General features: G+C 39.4%; 1 protein-coding gene across 1 annotated transcript; it reads right to left on the bottom strand.

The window, feature by feature from the left end:
- Window positions 1-1,165: 1,165 nt before the first annotated feature.
- Window positions 1,166-1,858, bottom strand: LOC138888319 (uncharacterized). The gene has a single exon (XM_070170169.1). It carries the CDS (start codon window positions 1,856-1,858, stop codon window positions 1,166-1,168), a length of 693 nt encoding a protein of 230 aa, XP_070026270.1.
- Window positions 1,859-22,587: the final 20,729 nt, after the last annotated feature.

Raw genomic sequence — 22,587 nt, 5'->3', positions numbered from 1 at the left:
AAAGCGTTTATACAGCTATAAATTATCTTCTCAGGAGTAAATTAGAAAGTTTAAAATTAAATTATTTCTAAATAAGAAAGTACGACATTCATTTGCTGGCATAGATTAGAAATAAAAGTATGACACATAAATTGAGATAGCGGGAGTAGAATTTTAAAAAGTAAGATTTTATCTTAAATAAATTATTGTGTGACATAATTATAATTCCTTCTAAAGATGTAGTAAGCCGTGGCAAATAGTTGTTTTATCGAAAATCCATTAGAAATATATGAACTCAACATTTTTTTAATTGTCTTCGGACACAACTAAAGAGTACAATCATTTACTATAGCAATTAAGCAACTAAGATAAGAAATAAATATGAGTTTCTGGTTTCATGACAAAGAAAATACATGTACTGGAGAGACACAAAAGATTTTTATCCATTTAACTGAATAGGATCAACATTCTCCTCTTTCAGAAACTTAAACATTTTTCTTTCATTTTTATTTTATAATATATATATATCGCGCATACTTCAATATTAATGAGCACTAAGATTTTCTAAAAGTTATATATATATATATATATATATATATATATATATATATATATATATATATATATATATATAACTTTTAGAAAATCTTAGTGCTCATTAATATGGAGGTACACGCGCAACGCGCGTACCCTAAGACTAGTAGTGAGAAAAAGAACTATATAGTAAAATGGTTGTTCTATCCAACTTATTTCATGTGACTAACATTTAATCAGCGCATATAATTTGAAAGATAAATTTGACATATGTACTATATCTGTTATAATAACAACAACAACAAACTCAGTTTGATCTCATGAATAAGATCTGGGGAGGGTACTGTGTATGCAGACCTTACCCCTACCTCATAGAGATAGAGAGGATGTTTCCGATAGACCCTCGGCTCAAGAAACACTGAAAATAAAGCAACCAAGTAGCAAAGAATATTAACAACAATGTAACATGGTAACGGGCATAAATGCATGCATAACAAAGAATTATAAATATTAAATTACAAAAATAGTCCTAGTACTATTGAATGGCCTAGGAGGAACACACTACTATCTGTCAACCTACAACCATAATCCTCGACCTCTACACCTTCCTATCGTGGGTCATGTCATCGGTAAGCTGAAGCAATGACATGTCCTACCTAATTACCTCTCCCCAATACTTCTTAGGCCTACCTTTTCCCTTCTTCAGACCCGTCCTGGACAACTTCTCACACCTCATCACCGGAGCATCTATGTCTCTCCTCTTCACATGCCCGAACCATCTCAGACTCGATTCTCGCAACTTGTCCTCTATAGATGCCACTCCTACCTTGTCCCTAATAACTTTATTCGTAATCCTGTCTTTCCTAGTATGCCCACACATCCATCTCAACATCCTCATTTCAGCTACTTTCATCTTTTGGTCATGGGATTTCTTGGCAGGCCAACACTCAGCTCCATACAGCATAGTCGGTCTAACCACCACTTTATAGAACTTGCCCTTAAGTCCAGGGGGCACATTCTTATCACAAAAAATCCCCGAGGCGAGCCTCCATCTCATCCACCCAGCTCCAATACGATGAGTAACATCCTCGTCAATCTCCTCGTTGCCGTTAATAATAGACCCAAGATACTTAAAACTATCTCTTTTAGGATAACCTGAGTACCAATCCTCACTTCCACTTCTTCTTTCATGCATCCCCTTACTGAACTTGCACTCTAAGTACTTAATTTTTGACTTACTCAACTTGAAACCTTTTGACTCCAGCGTTTGTCTCCAAACTTCCAACTTAGCATTAACTCCACCTCGCGTTTCGTCAATTAAGACTATGTCATCAATGAATAACATACATTATGGCACCTCCCCTTGCATGTTATGTGTCAGCACATCTAAAGCTAAGGCAAACAAAAATGGCTAAGAGCCGATACTTGATGTAACCCCATCTCCACTAGAAAATGATCCGAGTCTCCTCCCGCAGTCCTCACCCGAGTCTTCGCTCCCTCGTACATGTCCTTAATCTCCATAATGTACACCATCGGGACACCGCTAGCCTCCATACATTTCCATATGACCTCTCGCGGGATTTTACATAGGCTTTCTCTAGGTCGATGAATACCAAATGCAAGTCCTTCTTCCTCTCCTTATACTGCTCCACCAATCTCCTCACAAGGTGAATGTCTTCTTTAGTAGACCATCCCGACATAAATCCAAACCGGTTAACACTACATCGCACCCTCATCTCCACCACCCTCTCCCAAACTTTCATAGTATGACTCAATAACTTGATACCTCTATAGTTGTTATAGTCCTGGATATCACCTTTGTTTGTATACAACGGGATCATTAAACTCCGCCGCCAAACTTCGGGCATTTTCTTCTTCCTAAAAATGACATTAAAACAAACCAGTAAGTCACTCCAAGACTGCTCCACCTACTACCTTTCAAAATTCCAATGGAATCTCATTTAGCCCAGTAACTTTACCCCTGACCATCTTCCGCATCGCCCCCTCCACTTCTATGCTCCTAATACGCCTAAAAAATCCAAAATCCCTATGACTCCCTGAATTCTCCAACTCATCTAGCACAATGTTCCTGTCCCTTTCCTCGTTCAAGAGATATCCGTTATAATAGAATATAATATTAAAAGTATAACTCAAAAGTTATTATTAACAAATAAATAATAAGAAATGTTCAAATATACTTATAATTTATCAAAGTAGTTTACATATATCCTCCATCAGTAGTTGAGTGCAATCACACCTAGTCGCTATATAGTGATACTAGTCCTGCAATGTAACGACCCGACTGGTCATTTTGAGCAATTGTGCCCGGTTAGACAGTTTGAGGTCTCGAGCAACTTCATAATATATGTATTGACTTGCGTGCATGGTTGAATTCAGTTAACGGATGATTCAGGGTTAAATTGGAAGAAGGAAACTAGCTTTGGAAGTTTAAATGGTGAGAATTTGACCGGAATTGGACTTTTGGGTAAACGGCCTCGAAATGGGTCATGGATGATTTAACAGCTTCGTATGGTGATTTTGGACTTAGGCGCGCACCCGGATTCGGATTTGGAGGTCCGTAGGGTAAATTGAGGCATTTCGGCGAATGTTGGAAAAGTTAAAGTTTGGAAAATGGAGAAGTTTGACCCATAGTTGACTTTTATGATATCATGGTCGGAATGCGATTCCAAGAGTTGGATCAGCTCTGTCATGTCATTTTGGACTTGTCTGCAAAATTTGGCGTTATTCCGAGTTGAATTGATAGTTTTCGGCATGAGATTTGATATTTGAAGATTTGGAAATTCGTAAGTTTGATTTTTGGTTTGATTCGTTGTTTTGCTGTTGTTTTATGTGATTTGAAACCTCGAGCGAGTCCGTGTTAGGTTATATGACTTGTTTGTGTGATTAAACAGGGTCTCGAGAGCCTCGAGTGTATTTCGGATGGGCTACGGGTCATTTTTCCCTATGTTTGAACTGTTGTTCTGGTATCTGGTATTTCCTTCTATGAGATCGCATTGATTTGTCCGCGATAGCATAGCACAAATTTGGACAACAACATTTTCCTTCTATGCGATTGCATTGATTTTTCCGCGATAGCATAGCACAAATTTGGACAACAACATTTTCCTTCTATGCGATTGCATTGATTTGCCCGCGATCGCATAGAACATTTTGGGCCAGTAGCTATTTTCTTCTACGCGATCGCATCACTTCTCCCGCGATCACAATGAACAAACACCTGGCCGGACAGAATATATTCCAAAATCGAGGGTTACACTATTTTCATTATATTTTGACTTCTAGAGCTCGGTTCTTGGCGATTTTTGGTGGAGTTTTCACGAAATTCGATTGGGTAAGTGTTCTTCAACTAGAATTAAATATATTCTATAAATTTATCTTTATTTTTATCATTTAAATTGTGTTTTGGGTTGAGAAAAGAGTTGTTTTTTGAAGAAAAATTTCAAAATAAAAAATCACGATTTGAGAGACCAAATGGTATCGGAATTGGATAAATTTTGTATGGTTGAACTTATTTTGGAATGGGTGATCGAATTTTGTAAAATTTGACGGGTTCCGAGGTGCGGGCCCGTGGGTCGATTTTTATATTTTTGTAAAGATTGAAACTTTATTATTCGGAATAGTTGAGGTAAGTACCTTGCCTAACCTTGTGTGGGGGACTTCCCCTTAGGAATTGAATTTTCTATGCTAATTGTAGTCCGTGCATGCAAGGTGACGAGTGTGTGCTCGGACTTATTTGTGGAAAATATGCTCTAGGGTTCTTAGGTCCTTATGCGGAAAGTATCCTGTTATGATTGGGATTCCTAGTTGCTTAAATTGCCTCTATATGCTCCATATGACGTTGTTAGCTTTCCTCTAATTCTTACGTGTTACATTGACCCTTAATTGCCTTAATTGAAGTGATTGCATTCCTTATTGTTTTGATCCTTCTTGATTGTGAGTTCCTCTATGACTTCGTGCAAATAGGTTACACGTCCAATTGTTGTGGTTGCCGGTGTAGTTATCACGTGCTTATTATATCTTGTTGTGTAGTTGAGGTTTCATTGTAAAGTTAAATGTTGGTACAAGTTTGGTTATAGTTGATTCCCTTGCCGGGACATATTTAATTCTTAATGTTAGTTCCCTTGCCAGGACGTGTTTATTCTTATTGTTGACTCCCTTACCGGGATGTTGTTTCCTTATTATTCTCTTGTCGGGATTCTGTCATGATTGGTGTTGATTGGTATATTGGGATTGGGTTGCACGCCACAACAATATTATATGGATCGAGTTGAAAGCCGCAACAATATTATATGGATCGGGTTGCATGTCGCAATAATATTATATGGAACGGGTTGCACGCGCAACAATATTATATGGATCGGGTTGCACGCCGCAACATCATTATATGATTTGGATCGGGTTGCACGCCGCAACAATATTATATGTTTTGGATTGGGTTGCACGCCGCAACAGTAATATATGATTGGAATCGGGTTTCCCGCCGCAACAAGAAATAATAAAAGTGAATATTGATTCTTATGGTGAGAACGAGAGTAAAAGCACGAAGGGTGATGCCGTGCACTTTCTGCTGCTGTGTTATTTGTTGTTATCAATTCCAATGTTTAAACTGTTTAATTTCTTTATTGCTGTGTTCCTTTGTGTTAAAATCCATAATGTTTTCAATACCTCACCGTATTTATATATATTTATTTATACGTTCCAATACTTCAAACTTCAATAATTGTTACATCCATAATTCAATTAGTTTCTCAATTATATCCCCTTAAACCGTCTGAGGTTGTATTTTTCTTAAAATGAAATTTCTACTAAGTTTTATGTTACCCACTCCCCTGTTAAGAGTAATAATTATTCCAATGTTGTATTTTAAATTGAAAAGGGTACTTTCTTATTCGAATGATTTCTAAAAATAACTTCATCTTTTCTCGCCGATTTTCCAAACTTATTTAGAAATTGAAATTTAATTTATATTATGTAAATAGGATTTCTTGAACATCTTAAGTGCATTTTTAAAGACATTTTGTATTGTATATCATGTGAATTTTGTTATTAAGAGTGAGATGGAAAAAAAATGCGGGCACGAGGTGCCATATGTGCTGAAAGTTCGAAAGTTGAGATTATGATATGAGAAATCGAGGATTGAAATGATCGGGATGGTGTATTAAACATGATGTGATTGATTGAGTTGACATTGTTTTCTTTAATTGGGTACATTCTTACTTGTCTCACTCTCTATTATGTCACGACCCAAAATCCTCTAAGGGTCGTGATGGCGCCGGACACCGCTGTCAAGCAAGTCAACCAAAATACTTAATTAAATTCCAATTTTAGTATTTGATGAAATCATTTTCCTTTATACATTAAATAACAAATAATGAAATTTACAGAAATAACCATGAAGTTTTAACAAACTTAATATTGAACAATCCTATACCGATCGCAGGACCCGGTGTGACAAGTGCATGAGCATTTACTAAGAAGGAAATAAATTGAACCAACCGTCCGGAATACAATATTGGACAGAAAATAAATACAGATAACTAAAAGAAACTCTGCTGGCTGCAGGTCGCCTCGAGAAGTGCAACTCACCTAAGTCTCCGTATCAACCATGCTGCTACGCCCGGTAGGCCACTAGGGATACATATGCATGTGCAACAAAAATGCACAGAAGTGTAGTATGAGTACGAAAACAACGTGTACTCAATGAGTATCCCGTCTAATCTCGAAGAAGTAGAGACGAGATGGTCGACTTCGACACTTACTAGTGGTCCAATAATGATATATTATAAATGCGAATAATCAAGGATTTATTAAGAATGACAGTAATTTCAAGTAAGTCATGAACAGGTGAAAGTTCCTTTTTATATTAAAAGTCTACGAATTCATAATCCAATAGTTTCCAATTATCTCAAGTCGGGGAGAGCAAATATCAATCTCAAGGCAAGCAATACAAGCATGCGCAAATCATGCCGAGGTCATACGATCCGATCTAACAGAAATGTAAAATGTGCACTGCCGAGGGTCGAACGGTGCGAACGTAGATGCATCTATTACCCCGCTCGCGCATCATACATGCGACGCGGTCAACATTAAATAAACAAATAACCCGCTCACAAATCATACATGCGATGCGGGCACACATAGATACACATAGTCAAACAACTAATTAAGAGTTTATCGGGAAATGTTTATTCCAATAAAAAGCCAATTCTCTTTTAATGATTTAAGAAAAAAATGAAGTTTAATCCTTTTTGAAATTCATTTACTAATTCGATGTGATTTAAGCAATTCAAGCTGTCAAATAGTTTACAAATAATCCAAGTACAACATGCTTTTGGGTCCTAGACTACCCGGACAATAGCATAATAGTAGCTACGCATGAAGTTTCGTCACCTCGTGCATACGTAGCCCCCACAAATAGGAGCACATAACCAATTAACTCACCTATGGGGACAATTCCTTCTTACAAGATTAGAAAAGAAACTCACATCACTCCGAAAATCCATAACCGGCATTCCACGCCCTTCCAAAGACTCGCATCGATGCACAATACTCCAAAACTAGCCAATGATTATGCAAATCCATTAATATATGTTCAGTTAGTCATTACAATTGAATTCATAGCAATTCCTAACCCCGATCAAAAAGTTGACAAAATTGCCCTCGGGCCCACGTGCCCGGATTCCTAAATTTTTCGAAGATAAAGTTTACCCATGAACTCACGAACTCAAATATATGATTTTCTCTTAATTCCATACCCAATATCGCGGTCAAAATCCAAGAATACGAATTTTTCTAGGTTTTCCTCAAACCCCAAAGTTTCTACCCATTTACATGCTAAAATCCATACAAAACCGATATATTTAACTCAATATAGGTGGTGTTAGCTTATCTTATCGTTGATGATGAAAATCCCCTCTTGAAGCTCTCCAAAATCGCCCATACCAAATGAAAATGGGAGAAAATGACCATCACCCGATTTTTAGAAGAACTCACTGCCTCCAGCACTTCCGTATCTCCGGTCAGGCGAGAAGATAACCGCATCTGCGAAATGGGGAGAGAAGGCTGTGACCACTTCTGCGGTCTGGAGGCCGCATTTGCGGAGCCGCATCTGCGGCTTGGGAGCCGCTTCTGCGGTTCCTAGCCTGGCTTGCTTGGGCCACATCTGCGAGGCTACGACCACTTCTGCGGTCTCGCACCTGCGGTCGACCAACCGCAGGTGCGGTTATGACAGAAGCAGATGCTTCAGCACTTCTCCAAATTCTATTTTCGTTCCGTTAACCACCCAGAATCCACCCGACCAATCATACCAACCAGTCCCAAAATACATTACGGACTTGCTCGAGGCCTCAAATCATATCAAACAACGCCAAAATCATGAATCGACCTCCAATCCAAGCTTAATGAACTTTAGAACTTCAAACTTCTACTCTCGATGTTTAAACCTACCAAATCACGTCCGATTGACCCCAAACTTTGCACACAAGTCATATTCAACATTACAGACCTATTCCAACTTTCGGAATCGGATTCCAACCCAGATATCAAAAGTTCACTTCCGGTCAAACTTCTCAGAAACCTTCAATTTTCTATCTTTAGCCAAATGACTCCAAAATGACCTACGGACCTCCGAATTCACTCCTGATCGCGTTCCCAACTCCAAAATTACCATACGGAACTAATCCCATACTCGGAATCCCAAACGGACATCGATAACACTGAAATGCACTTCAAGCCAAACTTGTGAAATTTCTTCCAAAATGCTAACTTCCACAATAGGTGCCAAAATGCTCCCGGGTCATCCAAAACCCGATCTGGGCATACGCCCAAGTCCGAAATCATCATACGAACCTACTGGAACCTTCAGATCTTGATTTCGAGGTCGTTTACTCAAAAATCCAATCCTAGTTAATTCTTTCAACTTTAAGCTTCCGAAATGAGAATTCTCTTTCCAAATCAACTCTGAACTTCCCGAAATTCAATTCCGACCACGTGTTCAAGTCATAATACCTGAAATGAAGCTGCTCATGGCCTCAGACTATTGAACGACGCACTAGAGCTCAAAACGACCGATCGGGTCGTTACATATTATGCCAGTGTTGAATTGCTTGGGTTATCTGATTTACTTGGTTTCTGTTTGTTACCATCCGTGTTCTCCCTTTATTAATTATACTATTTGTACTTGGATTTTCTCTCCGTGGTTGATATCACTATGTTATCTTTATCTTGATATTTTATTATCATATCCTGTTCATTTCATCTAACCAGTAGGTGTCCTGCTGTTCCTCGTCACTACCCCACCGAGGTTAGTCTTGATACTTACTGGGCACCATCGTGGTGTGCTCACACTAAACTTCTATACATTTTTGTGTACAAATCCAGGTGTATTGATAGTAGTTGTGCGAGTCGTGGTGGTGGAGACTCAAGGTAAACTTGCTACAGTGTTCGTAGATCTCAGAGTCACCTTCATTTGTATTTACTTCCATTTGCTCCTTTGTTTCGGGGCAGTGATGTATTGTTTTGTGAAATTATTCTTAGATAGGCTTGTGACTTGTACCATCGATTTTGGGAATTTTGATTTATTCAGAGTTGGTTAATTTAAAGTTAGTAAGCATCAATGTTATTTCAGTTTATGTTAGGCTTACCTAGTTTAGAGACTAGGTGCCATCACGACTCCTTCAGAGGGATTTTTGGGTTGTTACAAGTTGGTATCAGAGCTCTAGGTTTATGGGTGCTACGAGTCATAAGCAGGTTTAGTAGAATCTTGCAGATCGGTACGGAGACGTCTGTACTTATCTTCGAGAGGCTACAGAACTGTTAGAAAATTCCACTTCTTTCATTCCCTATCGTGCGATATTGATTCAGCTCGAAGTATATGACTTATGTCCCTCTACATCCACTCATGTATAATATTACGCTCTCAACGTTCGCTATGCACCAGTGGTTCGTGATGCTATAGACCAGCTACGAAGGAGTCAGGGATGCTCAGGCATTGTCTCAACGTGTTGTCCAGAGTCCAGACTGAAGATACAAAGGTATTGAGAGACTATTCAGTTGTTCATATGGAGGCGCAGCGGTTTCCGGCATCTGGTTGATGAGTGCGAGCTTGGAAGATTTAATTGGTTGACTAGTCATCGCGATCGTGGCAAGGTCACAAGGCGGGTGTTGATTGGGAATAATTGGTGGTGTTGGAGTACCTTGTGATTTGTGTTGTGCGAGCCGTGAAGGTTAGTTTTGTGGATTATCAGATGTTGTTTTTTATGGCTTTGCGCCAAGTGGAGGAGTCCAATAGTGGCATTTAGATTGCAGAGTTAGATTTGTATCAGTTTTAGCCTGAGGTAGGTGTATATGTGGCATTGGTAGGTTCCCGGATTTGGGGTATGACCAGCGTCTGGATCTCGAACGGGGTAATGTTGGGGCTTACAGTATTTCTACATCAATAATGGATCTGCATTTCAGTATCTAGGGGAGTCCGGGGAACAACTTCAGATTCACAGGAGGTCTATTCAGCGTGGGCATTGTGGTTGCAGCAAAACAGGTGCTTCAGAGGTAATGCGGTGGTCTATGGGTTTCTTGCTAAGTAGTTCACGCTAGAGTCATCTGTATGTGGGTCTTTGATAGGAGTTATTGTATATCGACTATCCGATGAAATGAGTCAGTTCAGTAGTGTTGGCTCAGCATAGCCATGGAAGTAAATGGTCCTTTTGGATAGGAATTCTCTATTGGCATTTGTGGTAGCACTTTTAGATTGGATGGTTTGTATTACTCGGTTGAGTTGGGGAGGTGCAGTCCTGATGGTTTAGTTGCATGCGAGCGGATCTCGGAGGGTTCTCGATGGTTTGACTATGGCTTGAGTTGGGTGTCTTCTATGGGCATAAGGAATATATGGTACATTGTAGTTTCTCCCAAGTCGGTATATGAAATTAATAGAGTGTTGGCATTGTTGGCTATCATATGTGAAGAGTGTGCATTTTCGGATAGGACCTTGAGTTTTGGTTTGCAGTGCGTGGCTGATAGTAGGGTCATTACTGGGTTTTGAGGCTTTCGAGGTTCATATTTTGTTACGCGCTCAGAAACTCTATATGAGTGATTCAGCAGAATGATTGGGTATAAGTGATATATCAGCCATTTGATTGCATAGTGGAGTTAGAGTATGGAAATTTTGGTATTCCTGAGGTTTTGGTGCTAGATGCCCTCATATGTGAATTATTTCCTATTTGCGTATTGTGGAGAAACGTTGAGGATGAAATAGTTAATAACATGCATCATTGATAGGTCGCTGTGGTTTTTGGAAAGGATATTTACCTATTTGGAGGTAATCAGGATTTGGCTGAGGGCTATTTGGGGGATCAGCGAGAATATGTATGTCGTGTCAAAGCAAATTTGTGTGCCTCTGTGAGAATGTCATTTTGGTTATGTGATCAGGTAGGAGGGATATTATATGTGCCCCTAGACTATGATATGTGCTACTCTTGTATGCTGTGTTAGGTAGTAAGGTTGTATGATTATTTCCTCCACAGGTAGTAATTCTGTCCAGGCCTTATGATGATGCAGGCAAGATAGCCTTTGATTTGCTTATTGCACCTTAGTCATGCTTGCTTATTTCATGTTTTAGCACTTTCATTTATTTTCCCACAGTTTTATTTGTGCACTCTGTTGTACTTGATATCAGTATTCATATGTTCAGTGAGCTCGAGCATTTTGCCTTGATGAGTATTTGGGAGCGGGCTGAACGCCGCAACGGATGTTATGTGGGATGCCATTTCCTTGTGTTTATTTGGTGTTGTGTTTTCCCTCCGTGGGACGATTTGATGAAGAATTACACTTTTGTTGTTGTAGGTGTTGCTCTCGTTAGATAATTCTTATACTCTGCTTTTCTTTACTTGTGCTGCATAATTGAGTTATTGTTGGTTTGGTGTACGAATTATGTAATGTGAGAATCCGTGTGGTTCCATGATGAGTTGCTAGCTGTGCTGCTTGTATTGGCTGAGATGAGGTTCTTAGACCTGAGATTAGTACTATGGTATCGGAGGTGAGGAGTGTTTAGAAGTATGAGGGTGTTACTGCTAAGATTTGGGTGATGGCCCTTGGCGGGCGAGAGAGCTTCTTGACATGTTGACTTCATAGGTGGCTATGAGTTCCTGCATGTTTCTTTATCAAGGACAGTGATGTGGAGGTCCGGAATAAGGTTATATTCAATGTGAGGTGTGTTGCCGGCATCCAGTGTGTTATTTGAACAGCTATGGTGGTCAGAGGTTATTGCTTCGGGCATTGAGTTGTGTGGAGCAGCATGTGATTGTATTCGGGATTGGAATTTTTGGCTCGATTCAGCTTATTTGGGTGTGTTCAGTGATGATGTGGAATTCAGGTCCTATGATGAATTTCAGATGTTAAGGTTTGGGTTTTTTTCTAAGGTTATGGACTAAGGAGAAGTGATGACCCAAAAGGTCATCACTTGTTTGTGAAATAAATTCTGCGTTCCGAGGCCTTAAAAACCTCTTTCGGCATCACCTCAATTTGCGCATGCAGTCCGGGCGCGTAGCAGGAAAGCCATTATGTGAAAATCTGTGAAAAATGATAAATTTTGACTTAAAAATAAATTTAAGTTGACTTCGGTCAACATTTTGGGTAAACGGACCCACACCCATGATTTAACGGTCCTAGAGGGTTCGTAGGAAAATATGGGACTTGGGCATATGCCCGGAATCTAATTCTGATGTCCCAAGCCGGAGAATTGAATTTTAAAAAAAAATTATTTTTTGGAATTATTTATGAGTTTTAGAAATGGAATATGCGTAAAAATTTGATGGTATCGGGCTCGTATTATGGTTTTTGAGTCCGGTACAGGACTTATATATAGTTAAGTCGAGTTTGTGAAATTTGGTAAGAAACGGACTCGAAATGACGTGTATCGGACCGTATTTGACAAAAACGGAAAATTTGAAGTTCTTAAGTGATTTCATGATTTTGATGCTAAATTCATAGTTGTTGATGTTATTTTGGTGATTTGAATGCACGAGTAAGTCCGTGGGGTGTTTTTGAGGTAGTGTACATATTTGGTTTGGAGCCCCGAGGGTTCGGGTGAGTTTCAGATAGGTCTCAGAAGGTTTTTGAACTTAGGAAAATTGCAGAAAACTGCTGTTTGCTGGTGTCCAGGTCCTTGTGCTATGCGATCGCATAGGAAGGTTCGCGATCGCATAGTGTAGTTTCAGGGGGTCCTATTTTGTGCTATGCGATCGCATAGGTCCTTCCGCGATCTCGTAGAGTAAATTCTGGGAGGTCACCAATTGTTCTATGCGATTGCATTGTTCCTTCCGCTATTGCAATGAGTTAAACCAAACCCGAGAAGAGAACCCATTTTCCTCTATGCGATCGCAATCCATGCTCTGCGATCGCAATGCCCAATCCCCCTTACCCCATGCGATCGCATACCCTTGTTCACGATCGCAGAGACCAATTTTGCCCAGTCATTTAAACAGTAACAGAACATAAGAGATTTAACAAAAACTTCATAACTTCTTCTTCCAAACTCCAAATTGGACGATTTTTGAAAGATAGCTTCACCCAAAATTCATAGGTATGTAATCTTAGACTCATTTTCTTCAATTTCTATTAACATCCATTAGATTTCTAGGCCTAAATCATGTTCTTAAGGGTAGAAAATTAGGGATTTGGGTACAATTAGGGCTTTTTGTGTAAATAAAATGTAGACCTCGTTTGGGGTCGGATTTCGAAAGTAAATACATATTCGGGCTCGTGGGTGAATGGGTGATCGGGTTTTGGTCCGAACCTTGTGTTTTGACCAAGCGGGCCCGGGGTCGATTTTTGACTTTTTGGAAAGAATGATAGGAAATCTATAATTAAGCATTGGAATTGAATCGTTTAGCGTTTATTGATGTTATTAAGTCGATTTTGTCTAGATACAATTGATTAGGAGCCAAATTCAAAATAAAAAGTGGTGTTTGAGGCTTGAGTTGGCTGTGGAAGTTCGAGGTAAGTGTTTGGTCTAACCTTAGCTTGAGGGATTATGAGTCGAGTCCTATTTGCTATGTGGTATTTGTTGAGTACGATGTATAGGCATGGTGACGAGTATCTATGCGTTGGTGTCAAGCATGCCCATGAGTCTTATATTGTGATTATTGTGACTTCGTTGTATTATTCACGCCTTGGTGAATATTGCCTCCCTTGCCGGGATATTGTTGCTTTTAATGTTATCTCCCTTGGCGGGATGTTGATGCTTCTTTTGATGTTGTTCCCTTGCCGGGACTTGATTGATGGACTATCGTTCCCTTGCCGAGATTCTTATTGTAATTTCATTTATTTCCTTGCCCTATTGTTTGTGATTGTTGTTTGGGTGAGGAAGAGTGTTAAAGTACGAAGGGTGATGCCGTGCCGCACGATGTATAATTTCATGCCGATTATATTGATTATATGGTGAGGACGAGAGTAAAAGCACAAAGGGTGGTGTCGGGCACATTTTCATTACTTGAATGCTTTGGTGAGGACGAGAGTAAAAGCACGAAGGGTGATGCTGTGCACTTGTTTGTTTTCTGATTCTTGTTATTAGTTGAGATTTGGTATTCCTCTTATTTACCCACTATCTTTCTATTCTTAATTGATGTTTCCCTGCAACATGTTTCCCCCTCCCATACTTGACTATATATTACAGTTCTTCTTTTCCGCTGTATATAGTTAAACTACACAAATTTATCTGGTAGTTTGGTCCTAGCCTCGTCACTACTTCACCGAGGTTTGGCTAGGCACTTACCAGTACATGGGGTCGGTTGTGCTGATACTGCACTCTGTATTGTGTGTAGATCCCAGAGCAACAACTTTTGGACCTTAGCTTGGGTGGCTGCCTTCAGTCCATTCGGAGATCCAAGGTAGTCCTGCAGACGTCCGCAGGCCCTGGTGTCTTCCTCTATCCCTTTATCCTGTTTCCTTTACTTATTTCAGAGACAGTATATCATTTATCTTTCAGACTTTATATGCAGTATTCTTAGACCGTCTGTGAAGCTGTGACTCTAGTTTTGGGTAGTCTTGCTTAAACAGTTGTATTGGATACATATTCAGATCGTTGTTGTTTTCTTCAGCGTATTATAAATTCCGCTATCTACACGTTATTGCTTCATAATTGTTAAAGGATATAAAATGGGTAAAAAGGTAATTGTTCAAACCGTCGGCTTTCCTAGCTCGCATTAGTAGGCGCCATCCCGAGGGCGGGAAATCCGGGTCCTGACAAGTTGGTATTAGAGCTCTAGGTTACATGGGTCTCACAGTTTACAAACAAGCATAGTAAAGTCTGAGGGATCGGTACAGAGACGTCTGTATTTATCCCCTAGAGTCTACAGAGTTAGGAGAAACTTCACATTTATTCCTTCCTGTCATGCGGTTTGGTTTCTCAATGCTAATTGAATTTCTACTCTATTATTTCGTAGATGGCGAGAACACGCGCTTCCTCATCCACCGATCAGCAGCCCGAGCCCCCAGTAGTAGCTCCCACGAGAGGCAGAGGGTGAGGCATTGCTAGAGGCCGAGGTAGGGGCAGAGCTCATCCCAGAGCAGCAGCACCAGCGATAGAGCCTCAGGTTGACTTTGATGATGAGGTTCCGGCCCAGATAGTTCCGGTGGGTGTCCCGCCCCCTTTTTTTCGCGAAATCGGGTTTATGACATTTGGGAGGACAACTCATTCCTTTTGGGAATTAGGTTTGAATTTGAAGAGTCGCCACCTAATGATTATGGTGCATTAGGACACCAAAGAGTTTGATTTGAATAACCAGAGATAGGGTAAGGGCTTGAAATTATTCTAAGGGGAAGGTGTTAGGCACCCCTCAGAATCCACTAGTGTGGTTCCCGGCCAGACAATTATTGTGAATTTGGGTGCAATTATCGTATAAGCAAATAAGGCTCAAATAAGAGAGGATTTCACATAATAGTTTGAAAGTAAAACAAAATTTGAAAGAACGGTTAGAAAAACATATTTTAAAAGGAGTTGAAATGCTAAAAGAAATAAATAAAGAATAAATGGAGGAGGGTCCTAGGTTTATTAAAAATATGGATCACCCCACACAATGTCCGGTAATCACTCCTCAATGAGGGGTTACACGTGACATTACCGTGTGGTCATCATATCCATATCTACCCTTCCTACTCCGTTAAGGTATTTAAAGTGCGGAATGGTCTCGATTACTTATTGCATGCTATTACCCATGCCACTCCTATCAGTCCCGGAGGCATTTAGGACTACTAATCCTAAAAGGGAGGGATGTTGGGCTTATTTGGAGTTTCAATGGTAAAACTCAAAAGCAACATACAAAAACACATATTGCACATTTTGGGGAAAGCATATAAATAAACAGATGGCTCAGGTATGCCTCCTTAAAAGCATATAATTAGCATGTCTTGCATATACTGTTTAGGTCTGATTTAAAAGTATTAAAGACGAGGGAGAGGAGGTTGCTGAAGCAGTTTTAGTTTATTACATAACTCAGATAAGAAGCCCGAATCAGGCCTGCCTGCTGGTTGTACTGATTAACAGAAACAAATTCCATTTATAGTTATTACTCTAAGGCTTGCCTAAGTGTTTAGATGAGGATCTTATAGGCATGGTATCTACTGAATTCAGAAGGTGATAAGATAGTAAGACTCGAAATGAATTATTTGAAGTCCTATATGCATACTTGTTCAGTGAGGGACTCAGATTACTAAAGGAGATGCAGAATGTACAAAATCAAACAAATTGATTATGAGTTCTACTATTACTGATTTTATATCTAACGTGACTGTGAATGAAAACAAATCAGAATTGCTCGAGGATCCCTATAGGCATGTTTTCTATGTATTGCTGATTTTAGACATGGTACAGAACTTGTTTAAGCCTTATAGACATGGTATCTAAATGCGAAACTTTGTTTTAAACCTTATGGGCATGATTTCTACTTGTAATTGAATATGCATAATTAGAACAACCTATAGGCATGGTTTCTATATGTAACTGAACATGCAGAATTCAGAACAAACCTTATAGGCATGGTTTCTATGTGTAATAGAATATGCAGAATTAGAACAAACCCTATAGGCATGTTTTCTAGGTGAAGTTGAAGATACAGAATTTAGAACAGTCCTATAGGCATGATTTCTACCCTTTGCATGCATAGTTACCCACCCTTTTTCACTAGCCAGCCCCAAATGTTTATTACAACTTATTACAAATCGGAATAGTAAATTACATCAGAAAATACAAATAAAGTACAACTAAAGGAAGCCTGATTCTGACTTCCTCACTGAGTTATGAGATAAACCAACTCAAAGACCATTGATCCAAAGCCTTTCTCCAATTTGAGTGTGTCAAAGTTCCCTAAGAACCTCAATGGGACTCCGGGCAGTGCTCACATCCAAATTGTATCACCAGAATAGGACAAGTGCAGTGTAGAAGGGCCAACCCTCAAGTGTCCAAGTTCATAGGGAGCACAATGGGTCCCAAGGCAAGGCTCACGAGAAGGGGGCATAACTTAAGACTAAGAGAGAGTGCAAGTGAAGAAACAAAGTTCTTAGGGGATAAAGGAGAGGGAAAACAACCACAAACAAGTTGATATTTTCATACAAAAGGGGTTCAGGGGGGTTGGGAGGTTGCAAAGAGCCTATGCTTAGGCAGGGGTAAGCTTTGGGAATGCACATCAATAGACAATGCTGGCATGCCTATAAGCCTACCAGAACATACAATACCAGAAAAAACGTAAAGGTAGGGGATCAAGCTTGAGTCATGGGCAGTAATATTCAGTACTGTCATGCCTCAAACAAACCATAGCATCAAACACATTGGGGTGGGGATTTGAGATTCAAAATAGATTCAGAACAGGCAGAAGGAAATTATAGCATACTAAATAAGTATTGAACTAAACACAAGTAGTAGACAGACAAGAAGATAAAAGTATTAAGTAAACACATTGTTGTGATGCTGGAATTTTAATCAGAACATACCAGTTAAAAGAAGCAAAATACAGTAAAAGTAGGTAGCAAGACTTTGAAAATAGCTTTGGCTTTCAGCCAGCTAAATCACAGTAGTAGTAAAGAATGTTTTGAGTGTAAGAGATTTTAGAACTAAGTTTGTTTTTTTGTTGTGTTAATGAAAAGCCAGGTATTTATAGTTCGAAAACAGGAGGAAATAAGGCAAGAAAATAATTATGGAACTGTGTACCAATTAAAATCAATTAGTATAAGAGCTTCCTTTAATTAAGGAGTTTAAACTTAAATGGTAATGGACAGAAAACTTTTAAGGAAAGAAATCAAGTAAACATCTTGTGCAAAGTAGGCAATTAGGGGTAAATACATAGGGGTTTAATTAAGGAAAAAATCTTTGAAATACTCAGTTAACCAAATAAGGTAAGAAAATAGAGTAAAGTTGCAGAATATAGAGGCAATCAGTACATAATAAATCAAGGAGTCAGGGATTTGAAATTACTGATTTGGGGAGAATAACATGGGTTCCCATGAATAAACAAATAAACCAAGTCAGAAATGGGAGAATTGAAAGTCTAAGGAAAGTTTTCAAATCAACCCAAGAAACAGGGAAATCAGCAAGCGAAACAAGGAAAGAGTCAATCACTTAACACATGAATGCAATCAAAATTACACAAGGAGGTTCAATCCCAAAATTGGAGGTCATTTCAGAGGGAAATTCAGCATATTAAAGAGTACATAAGTATTAGGCATGCAAGGCTGAATTTAGGACAAAGAGAAGCGTCATGCAATCACAAAGTCAGTAAGTAGAGGACTATAGGAACATAGTAGTCCCATATGTCAATCTCAGTAATAGAGAAAAGAGAGAGTATCAGATAGCATGCAAAAGGGGTCAAGTAAAAGACGTTATAGAGTTTAGCAGGAAGTCAGAATCATATAAAGAAACAAAACATTTTGAAATTCAGTCGAGCAACAGGTGAAGCAACTTCAGAAACTTGAATAGGTTCAAAGGAATTAGGGTTTTGAAACCCATCGAATTCAGAGTATGACGAACGAGTAAATCACATAGCAAATAGTCTCAGGACTCGAATGAACCCCAAATTTTAGGGTTTTACCATCACTTGAGTATAGAGATGAAAAACAAGTAAATCAGGCAAAAATATCAACAAAATAAAATCAGAAAACTCAAGAAGGAACTAAGACTTTTAACATGCACACTCTAGTAGAAGAACAACATAAATAAACACAGTAGAACATGCTAAAGATCATAGAAAGCTTCTAAATAACTTAACCAAACACTAAATCGAAAAAGATAAAGGTTCTGAAGGTAAAGTTTTGAAGGAAACTTTGAGAAAACGTATAGAAGTTTAGAGTAAACACAGATATACAACGGAACTAAAAGAATCGGAAGAACCTCGAAGGTTAGGGTTTCAGAAGAACCCAGATGATGAGAAAGGCTTGGAAAGTCATTGATCTAAGCAGGAGAAGTCAAGATCAGACTCGAACAGCCATGGCCGGCCGGAGAAAGGTTGGAGACAGCCATAGAACTGAAATCAACCCAGGTCTGGACCAAAACTTCTTCATGGCCGGCCGGAGCAAGGTCGGAGACAGCCATAGAACTGAAATCAACCCAGGTCTGGACCAAAACTTCTTCATGGTCTGGCCTTGAAAACATGATAATCAGGCATGTAGACGTCATAGGAGGTGGATACAGGCCTTTAATGGCTTTGGAAGCCATTGATTTAGGCGATTTTAAGGTGGTGGTTGAAGGTGACGGCTAGGTTTTGAGAGGTAGTTTGAGAGAGAATTGGGAGAGAAGGGGGGTTCGAAGGCGACCGCAGATGAGAAATGACTAGGGTTTGGGGGTAATGGGGAATTAAAAAGGAAAGGTTAAATGGTGGTCGTTGATCATTTTGATCAACGACATGGATTGAATGAGGATCCGGGTGGGTTATTTTAAAAGGTCATGGGTCGGGTAGATTAGGATTTGGGTCAGGGTAATTGGGCCTCAGGTTGGGTTTAATTGGAGTGTCAAATCCGGCTAAAATCGAAATAAAAATGGGCTAACATTTAAATATCTATTTTCCCTATTTGATTTTAAAAAATAGTAAAATAATTTCTGAAAATAAATTAAAGGTACTAAAATGGTTAATAATATATAATTATCAAATTAAAAATACTGGAGTTAATTTTACAAATGTAAACACAATTAAATCTTAAAGGAGGCTAATATTGCAATTATATACAATTTAGTTTTAAAAATACTAAATAAATTTGTAAAAATGTGTAAAAATTATATTTGCTATATTTTAGTATAAATATGAGAGTCAAATAAATGAATCACCAAAAATAATAATTTTGCGGATAATTATTGGGTTTTTCTTGATAAAATAGGGTAATAAAATTGATTTAAAAATCTTTAAAAATTAAGAAAAAATAGTAAAACATTGGGACATACTTATATATGCATATACATGCTATTTTGAAAGTATTTTGCATACTAAAAATATACAGAGAAAAATTAGGTATCAACAACTGCCCATCTTTACCCGGAAAGGATGAAAGAGTTGTCGGGTAAAGATATGATGGCCAATTTTGACCGAACGAAATGGTTCGAGGAGGCTTAGGCCGTGCTCTAGCTTATGAGCTACTACATATCCCTGGTCCTACAGGAATCAGGGCATATGTAGTTCAGGATCCGTCGGCGGAGTATGCCGATAGAGACTTTCAAGAACGGACGCAATATTTAGGACGAGGCGAATGGTTGAAGTCTGATAGGGCTGTGGGAACTGGAGCGGAATCTCTCCTGCCGAGATAGCCGTTACTCGCCGGTTTACCTACAAATAAGTAATGCAAGCGTATATTGTGTGTAAATTTAAACATGATGCAAATTCCCGTCGGACCATGAATGTTTGTCCTCGGATGGTTAGGATGACGTCCTAGGCCATGAAGCGTATAATAAAGGATTCGTAGGCCATGAAATGATGCTCTCGGGCTATAAGAATGATGCCTCCGAATTATGATGCCTTTGAATAATGATATGCAAAAGATAAAAAAAGGGGGTCCTCAAGCCATGGCATGATGTTCTCAGGCTATGAAAATGGTGCCTCCGAACAATGACGCCTTCAGATAATTTGGCGATCTTTCAGCCTATGAGATGCAGTGTTTGGCGATCTTTCAGCCTATGCGATGCAGGAGGTGGCGATCTTTGAGCCATGCAAATTTAAATAAGGTGGCGATCTTTCAGCCATGCGAGTGTAAATAAGGCGGCGATCTTTCATCCATGCAGGTGTAAATAAGGTGGCGATCTTTTAGCCATGCAAATGTAAGTAAAGTGGCAATCTTTCAGCCATGCAAATGGGTAAGGTGGCGATCTTTCAGCCATGCAAATGAAGAGGTGGCGATCTTTCAACCATGCAAATATAGATAAGGTGGCGATCTTTCAGCTATGCAAATGCAGATGGAGGTAGAGCTTAACCTCGGAAGGCAGAACAGTAGCCTTATGCAATGAAGAAATGCAGATGGAGGTAGAGCTTAACCTCGGAAGGCAGAATGGTAGCCTTATGCAATGCAGAAATACAGATGGAGGTAGAGCTTAACCACAGAAGGCAGAATGGTAGCCTTATGCAATGCAAGAATGCATATGGAGGTAGAGCTTAACCTTGGAAGGCAGAATGGTAGCCTTATGCAATGCAAGAATGCGGATGGAGACAACTTAGTCTTGGATGGCAGAATGGTAGCCTTATGCAAAAAGTAAAATATCAAATGGTAATAAAACTTTCTTAGCTGATAGCAGATTGCGATATTATGACTGCTGGGGAAATCGTGACATACGGAATGCCACTGGTGCAAGTGGATAGCAAATGTTGGTAAGTGCAACGGTTCTGAGAGTTGTAATTCTGGACAATGTTTGTCTCGTGAGTGTATAGCATATCTGATGCTTTCATAATCCAAATGCCTGCATCCAAAGAAAAATTGCGAGTTTTGTAGAGGGGGAAGGTTAGTTCGTATCCCCGCTGGCTTTGCTTGACCTGCTCGACTTTGATCCAGTGATACTGTATATATCACTGGGGTAGCGTTGGTAAACAAGGCAATTTTAGTAATAAACATGCATGATTTAGTAAAAGCATAACTTAAGTACATAATTAAGAATAGTTTTCTTTATATGAACTGACGACTGTGATGTGGTTCAGTACATTGCAACATCTCTTGCTACGGAATTTTGAGGGTCCTTCTCAAAATTTTGCCCCAGTTTACTGGGTTGCTACTTCCGATTACTGCTAGCAATAATTGGCTGAAATCGACTTCGGAATTTTGTGGGTTCTCCTCAAAATTCTGCCCCAGTTTCTAATTGCGGGGGGAAATGAAAATTTTATTGAATTGTGACGGAACCCATAGAGCTGCCTACGTATCCCCTCTTAAACGGGAATCAGGTAAGGCGTAGTTCAATTTACATCATATAAGGAAACATAAAAATTACACATAGTAGCGTTTGACTGTATCTGAATTAATTGGCTTTGGCCAGACTTCTCCATCCATTTCTGCAAGTATGAGAGCTCCTCCTGTCAGAACCCGGTGAACCATGTATGGACCTTGCTAGTTGGGAGAGAATTTCCCCTTGGCTTCATCGTGATGTGGAAAATTTTTCTTTAATACCAGCTGCCCCGATGTGAACTGTCTCAGCTTGACTCTTTTGTTGAAGGCTTTGGACATTCTGTTCTGATAAAGTTGACCATGGCAAACTGCATTCATTCTCTTTCCATCTATAAGAGCCAGTTTCTCGTAACGTCTCTTCACCCATTCTGCATCGTCGAGCTCAACTTCCTGTATGATTCTCAAGGAAGGAATTTCCACCTCGGCGGGAATGACGGCTTCTGTACCATAAACCAACATATAGGGGGTTGCCTTAATTGATGTGCGGACTATGGTGCGATACCCCAATAGAGCAAATGATAGCTTCTCGTGCCACTGCTTATGCTTCTCTATCATTTTCCTTAGTATCTTTTTGATATTCTTATTGGCGGCTTTTATGGCCCCATTCATTTGAGGTCTGTAGGCTATAGAATTCTTGTGTTTGATCTTGAATGTTTCACACGT

The sequence above is a fragment of the Nicotiana sylvestris genome, chromosome 3 (genome assembly GCF_000393655.2).
Source record: "Nicotiana sylvestris chromosome 3, ASM39365v2, whole genome shotgun sequence".
Taxonomy (NCBI): domain Eukaryota; kingdom Viridiplantae; phylum Streptophyta; class Magnoliopsida; order Solanales; family Solanaceae; genus Nicotiana; species Nicotiana sylvestris.
This window is presented reverse-complemented; position numbering and strand designations above follow the sequence as displayed.

What these genes read in the sequence shown, in the direction of transcription:
- LOC138888319 (XM_070170169.1), bottom strand. Translation starts at nt 1,858, where the DNA reads ATGTTATTCATTGATGACATAGTCTTAATTGACGAAACGCGAGGTGGA.